This window comes from Peromyscus maniculatus, chromosome 11, assembly GCF_049852395.1.
Source record: "Peromyscus maniculatus bairdii isolate BWxNUB_F1_BW_parent chromosome 11, HU_Pman_BW_mat_3.1, whole genome shotgun sequence".
NCBI lineage: Eukaryota > Metazoa > Chordata > Mammalia > Rodentia > Cricetidae > Peromyscus > Peromyscus maniculatus.
The window spans coordinates 63,233,261-63,240,151 of NC_134862.1; the positions used below are offsets into that span (position 1 = coordinate 63,233,261).

At 50.3% G+C, this 6,891-nt stretch overlaps 1 protein-coding gene across 1 annotated transcript; it reads left to right on the plus strand.

The window, feature by feature from the left end:
- Nucleotides 1–1,468: 1,468 nt before the first annotated feature.
- Znf648 (zinc finger protein 648) lies at nt 1,469–4,624 on the plus strand. Its single transcript, XM_006979910.4, has one exon. It carries the CDS (start codon nt 1,753–1,755, stop codon nt 3,346–3,348), a length of 1,596 nt encoding a protein of 531 aa, XP_006979972.1. The 5' UTR covers nt 1,469–1,752; the 3' UTR covers nt 3,349–4,624.
- Nucleotides 4,625–6,891: the final 2,267 nt, after the last annotated feature.

A 6,891-nucleotide genomic window follows, 5' to 3' on the forward strand; every position in this document is an offset into this window, starting at 1 on the left:
GACAGCTCCTGTCATCCCTGCTGAGGTGGGGGTGGAAGGCGGTGCAAGCAGTCGGGGAGTTGGGTGGCAGTTACTGTTCAGCAACTAACATTCTTGGCCGCAGAAGTCTATACCGCGAGCGAGCGCGCTTCCTGACTCCTCAGTCAGCCCTGGCCTCTTTCTCCTGCAGAGGGCAATCCGGGTCAGTGAGCACAGGGAGGAGTCCAATGCTGAGCCAGCACAGCCAAGGTTTCCCTGGCCCAGCAAACACAAGGGGCTTTGATGCCTGCAGAGAGCAGCAGCTCTTCCCGCCAGGATGCTGTGGCTGCCCATGGCACGGCCCAGCCCCACCCAGCCCCTGCTCTGGAGGCCTCAGCTAAGAGGTAGTAGTGCTTGCGTTCAACATACAGCCATGGAATTTGAGGGACATCCCAGAGCTGATGTCTGTGAGCCGTATGGCCTTGAGCAGGCGGAAAACCTCATTAAGGTCCAGGGTCCTGTCTGGGAGATGGGAGGAAAGACACAGTTACATCGATCTCCGTCTGGAAGGTCTCTGGAAGGAATAAGTGGAAATGTGTCTGTCTGGGAAGCAGTCAGCCTAGAGTGAGTGCTCCCCAAAACGGGGAAGCCAGGGTTCACTGTGTCTGGCATTCTCAGGATGTTCCCTCAGAACTAAAGCAAGCTCACCCCGCTGGCCAGTGACTAATTCCCATTCTCACTCCAAGGCCCTCATTAAGGTCCCCCTTCGGAAGCCACTCACCCACACAGACACTTCTTGTTAACTGGCACTCAGCAGACTTTGTGTCTTCAAGCTAAAGCAAAATTAAATTGAAAATAAAGCTCAATGGCTTCTACATCTCATGCCTTGCTGTCCAAATCTTAAGTCCATGCTTGTCAAATTGGGGAACATGTACCCTTGTGGGGTATTCTAGGCCTGTGGTGCCATGGGGGTTCACATGGCACATTTAGGGGAAGGTTAAACATTGGAGCTAAAGGTGAACGAACATAGAATATAAATCCCCACGAATGTTTAAAATGGAGCCTTTTAAATTCTAGGTGGGCATCCCTTTCTCCTTGCCTGCCTCTGTTCACTCTTCATGGCAGTTAGGGCCTTATCATCCATCGCAAAGATAGTAAAGGCCTTGCTTAAGCAGACAGATGGTTTGGGAACCCATCTGGTGTCTTACGTTCTCATCCCAATTTTCTGGGGACTATTCTTTGCCTTCAAGAGAGGTGGCCTATACAGCCAAAATGCCTGGGAGGCAGCCTCAGATTACCATTACAGGATAACCCACTTGCCTTCCTGGCAAGGACAGCAGGAGCTAGCCTGGTTTTCCAACTGGGGGACACCCTAAGAGTGTCTGAGGTATCTCTAAGGCTGTTTCTTGCTGTTTCATCTAGCTCCCCTAGCCCAGAGAACATCTGTTTTGCTAGCATTGGAGGTGTGGGCCCCTAGCAAATCCCCCTACCTCCAGGTGTCTCTGACAGCACTTTCTCTGGGCTTCTAGCAAGCAGGATTTCCCAAGAGAAGATGGGTGACCATGGCAGTTTCAGCAGAACCCATAGCTTCCTTCATCCCATGATGCTGGACCATATACCTGGCAGGGCTGTCAGTAGGAAAAAGAGCCATGGTGGGAACCCCATATCCTCTGGCTATGAGGGAGATTAAATACACTCACGGTTTACTCCCCACCCTTTCCCCCATCTGCAGGAACCCTGAACCAAGCAAAAGCTCTTTCTAGGAGGAGCAGACAATTGAAGTGCCTGCACACTATGGCACAAATGGACTCCCAGGACAGGTGGAGCAAGGTGTCCCTTGGCACTATGATTCATGACACCCAGATGTTGAGCATGAACTTGGAGAGTGAGGATGAGGACGGTAGGGAGGGTGGCTCTCGAGGAACCCAGAACAACACCGACTGGCAGTGTGATACCCAGTCCTGCAAAGAAGAAGAGGAATGGTCTGGGTCCTTCTGCTCTGGCTATGTGGAGCAGAAACCTGGGGAGATGCCTAGGAGGACCACCAACCGGGGGAAAAGGGAATTGAAGGTAACACAGACTCAAGATTTCCCTCTGTTAGAGGAGGCTCTCAGTGCCCCTTTCAGAGGCTTCTCAGAGGGGGAGCCTCATAGGGACTCAGGGGGCAATGACGGGAACCAGAAGGCAAACAAGGACATAACCTTGGAAGTCCCGACCAGTTTCTTGGATAGTGGGGGGTCTTTTTGGTCCCAGAACAGTGCAGATGCATCCTCCCCAGACACGATCTCTCTGGAGCACCTTCCCAGGTCCAAGAGCACCCCAGCTCAGACTTCAGCCACTCCTGCCAGCCCGGCAGCAGCGCTGGCAAAAGCGCAGGGCAGTAGAAAAGTCCAGGGCCAGGTAGGGCCAGGAAGCAGAGGTCAGGAAGAAGAGAACGCTGACAGGTGTGTGCAGGACAGGCGGGCCTTCCAGAAGTCCAGCAAACTTCAGGTCCCCGGAGAACACCACGGCGCCAAACCCTATGTGTGCCAGCTATGCGGGAAGGCCTACTCCCACCGCAGCACGCTCCAGCAGCACCGGCGCCTGCATACAGGCGAGCGGCCCTACCGCTGCCCCTTCTGCGACAAGGCGTACACCTGGTCCTCCGATCACCGCAAGCACATCCGCACCCACACCGGCGAGAAACCCTATGGGTGCCCGGACTGCGGGAGGGCCTTCGTCCGCTCCTCCGATCTGCGCAAACACCAGCGCAACATGCACAGCAACGACAAGCCTTTCCCGTGCGCCCAGTGTGGCTTGACCTTCAACAGGCCGCTGTCGCTGCTGCGCCACCAGCGCACGCACCTGGGCGCCAAGCCTTTCCGCTGCGCCTCCTGCGGCCGCGAGTTCTCCGTGGCCAGCCGCATGGTGGAGCATCAGCGAGTGCACTCGGGCGAGCGGCCCTTCCCCTGCTCCACCTGCGGCAAGTGCTTCACCAAATCCTCCAACCTGCAGGAGCACCAGACGCTGCACACGGGCCAGAGGCCCTTCAAGTGCGCCGACTGCGGCGTGGCCTTCGCGCAGCCCTCGCGCCTGCTGCGCCACCAGCGCATCCACACCGGCGAGAGGCCTTTTCATTGCGCCGAGTGCGGTCAGGCCTTCGCCCGCTCCTCCACCCTGAAGCGGCACCAACAGATCCACTCCGGGGACAAGGACTTCCTCTGTGCCGAATGCGGCAGGGCCTTCAGCATCGCATCCGAGTTGGCACAGCACATCCGGATGCACAACGGGGAGAGGCCTTACCAGTGTGAAGGCTGCGGCCAGGCCTTTACCCGCTCCAATCACCTCCAACGACACCAAGCCAAGCACGATACCTGCAAGAAGGAGCCTGCCCCATCCTCCAATGAGTGAGAGCACCATTGGCTTGCTGCTAAGAGAAGCAAAGGCACCCTGGACTTCACATAGCAGCAGCAGCAGCAGCAGCAGCAGCAGCAGCAGCAGCAGCAGCAGCAGCAGCAGCAGCAGGGTGGAACCCAGCCTGGTGGGCCCACCCACATCCTATTCTACCCTCAAAGCCAGCCAGGCTCACTGGTCACCCCCCTCACTCCCTGGTTTCTGGCCGTGGGGGCGGTCCATGTACTTTAGGTATTCGATGTGTTGTGAGACAAAGTAATCCCAAGGAGAGTGTCCAGGTGTGCGATTTCACTCTGGTCTCCCACTGCTCAGAGGCCATGAGTGAAAAAGTAGGGGCTGGCCAATAGTGGGATTCCTTAGGTCGGGGGGGGGGGGGTGTCCGTGAATGAGAAGGTATAGAATTCTGCGCTGGGCTCTGTCAGGATTCCACGAGGACACTGATGAAAAAAAGGCTATTTTCTTCTTTCCTCAAAGGCATACCAAAGATTGAGAAGACCATCTTTAGAGAAAGATTCTTTTTGATTTTTATTATATAAAGGAATCCTTAGAAACGATTCCTGTGACGGACTCTTCCAAAAGAACAAAGCCAACCTGGGGTACCTCAAACCAAGCCAGACATCCTGTCATGTCACTTGACTGCTAAAATGACTTTAACTTTGAAGGAATGTCTCCTGGGGGGGTTGGCTTTGAAGTACAGATGGCAAGGATGGGGAGTTGTGCTGTGTTTGGCAAGCCATGACTCCAGAAGTTAAGAACAGTCTCAGCATCCAGAAAAGAGGCCGGTTCCTCACACAGGAGGATGTGGTAACCGGACCTCACCTGGGTCCCACCCATAAAGTTCCCAGGTGTCTCCTCTCTGCCACTGCTTTTCCCATTCACGGGATTTGAACTTAAGCCACAAGTGTCATTTGTAGAGAAACATTGAATTCCTCCGAATAAACCACAGTTTGGTTCATTTAAACGTGCCTGGATCATTAGCTGTGATTTGAAGGAAATAAAACAAAGCACGCTTTGCCCGGGTGCCGATGGGCTTATTTGTGTTGTTTGTATCAAAGTCATTAAAATCAGCTGTGAACATCTTCATGCTTCATCATTATCCTCTAACGAATTCATTCAAAATCTGCCCTAACAGTCATTCCTCAAAGTGCCAAGATGGGCAACTGATTCTTGTAAAATCAGTAGTTTGTGGCTTTGGACCTTGACTGTGAGGAATGTGGCTTCACGAAACATTTGATGCTGACAGACAAAGGACACTTGTAATCCTTCCAAAGTGTGTGCCATGTAGGAATTTACCTTCCAAAGTTTTTTTTTTCTATGTGTGTTATATGGGGGTATGTTGTGTGTGTGTGTGTGTGTGTGTGTGTGTGTGTGTGTGTGTGTGTGTGTGTGCTTACTGGTCTAAATATCCCAGGCTATATTCAATTCATTGACTGTTCAACACGAGCCTTTCAGTGGATGTAAGAGAACACTGGTTGGGACAACTTTTCTTAAACATGTGACTTATGCAACAGCCCGTGAATGTGCATGCAGAAGCTGGAACAGGACACAGGGAGTCTTTCTCTGTCACTCTCCACCTTATCTTTTGAGACAGGGTCTGTCGGTGAATCTAGAGTTCACGTCTCAGCTAGGCTGGCTGTCTGACAAGCCCCCAGGATCTTCCTGTCTCTATCTTACCTGATGGGGGGGGGGTGTTTGTCAGGATGTGCTGCCACAGCTGGCTTTTACGTGGGTGCCGGGAATCTAAACTCAGGTCCTCATGTGTTTGCTTGCCTAGCAAACGCTTGGCCCACTGAGCCATCTCTCCAATCCCCTATATATAAAGTTCTCTCTGACTCCACCTGATTTGGACCCAGGGTGTGACTGTTAAACAGCGTTCTTATGATACATGAGGCCAAAGAGTAGTAATAAGTACAGCCATGCCTTGCTGGACATAAGTAACCTTTGTAAGCCACAAGCCTGAGGGCTGTGTGCTAACTCCATTAGATCATCTGAATATCTAGATGACTAACTTTAGTCCATCCTTATCATTCACCAATCAAGCATCTTGAAGTTTGACTTCTGCAGCTGAGTGGTGGAATGGGAATGATGGAGTTGTCTTGGCAGAACTGTGGCTGATCCCAAAGCATTAAACAGCCAGAGAAATAAGAACTAACCTTTGACTACAAATAGAATAAAGACTAGTATGTAATCAGTGAAATATTTGAAGACTGGTTATTCCTCTGTATTTTTTGAAGATGGTTGTTAGTATAATTTTCAGTAGTTAAAAATTTTGGTTTGGCTCTATACTTTCATTGAGTTTCTAACCTCAAGGATAATTTGTACAACATCTTCATAAAAGTCAGAATGGTTATTAACCACTCAACTTGCTGAGTCCTAGCTTTGAGTATCCAGACAGGATTGCAGTGCAGTCTCTGGGGCTCACTTTCAGGTCTGCACACCTTTAAAGAAGCCAGAAAAACAGGACCAGCATGTGCTGGGTATCTTTAGTATTCTGTACTATGTTTCTGAAACATAAAGAGGTGGAATGAACAGACTAAAAAGAAATCCATGAATTGCTCAGACCCATGGCATAAGAAAAATTGTCTCAACCAGTCTTCTCTTATATCCTCTGAAAGGGCTCATGATAAATAGGTAATGGATGTAGGGCGGGATATTCAGACCAGCTAAACATGTACAAGGGGATTGTAATAACAATACAGAGAGCAGACATGAGAGAAGCCAACCAGTTGTGAGAGAGCCTGACACAAATTCTGCTGAGTGGAACCTGACATTCCAAGGAGGGTAAACTGAAATCTCTTTGGAGAAGAATCAATGCTTGAAGACAAGTTATGCCAGCTCACATTGTTGCTCCAAATAAGTTGGGCTCTTTTCATGTGCCTTTCTAGAAATTTACTCTACATCACAGTTGACAATCTCATGTCCTTATTTCATAATTCAAAGTCGGAGCTGGGGCTTCTTTGTTAGATTACTTGAAGCTTCTTTCTGGGCTGATACTGTTTTCACAGATTAGCTCATCAATGCTGATTTGGATATACTTAGTATAGATGTTCACTTATGTGTTTCCACTCAGTAAAATTTCGCCTGATACAGTGTCTTAGTTAGGGTTTCTTCTATTGCTGTGAAGAGACACCATGACCACAGCAACTCTTATAAGGAAAATATTTAATTGAGGGGCTCGCTTACAGTTTCAGAGGCTCATTCCATTATCATCATGGCAGGGAACATGGCAGTAGGCAGGCAGATGTGGTATTGGAGAAACAGCTGAGAGTCCTATGGCTTGCAGGCAACTGGAAGTCACACTGAGGGAAGCCTGAGCAAGAAAGACCTCAAGGCCTGCCCCCACAGTGGCACACCTCCTCCAACAAGGCCACACCTTCTAATAGTGCCACTGTCTTGGGAGCCATTTTCTTATATATGGGCCAAACCACCACATATAGTCACCAGAATCTATAGTAACCATGACCTGCCTAATACAAAGACTAGATAAGGCTTTACAGATCACCCCTTATCCACAGAAATAGTCTGTTTTACATGGAGGAG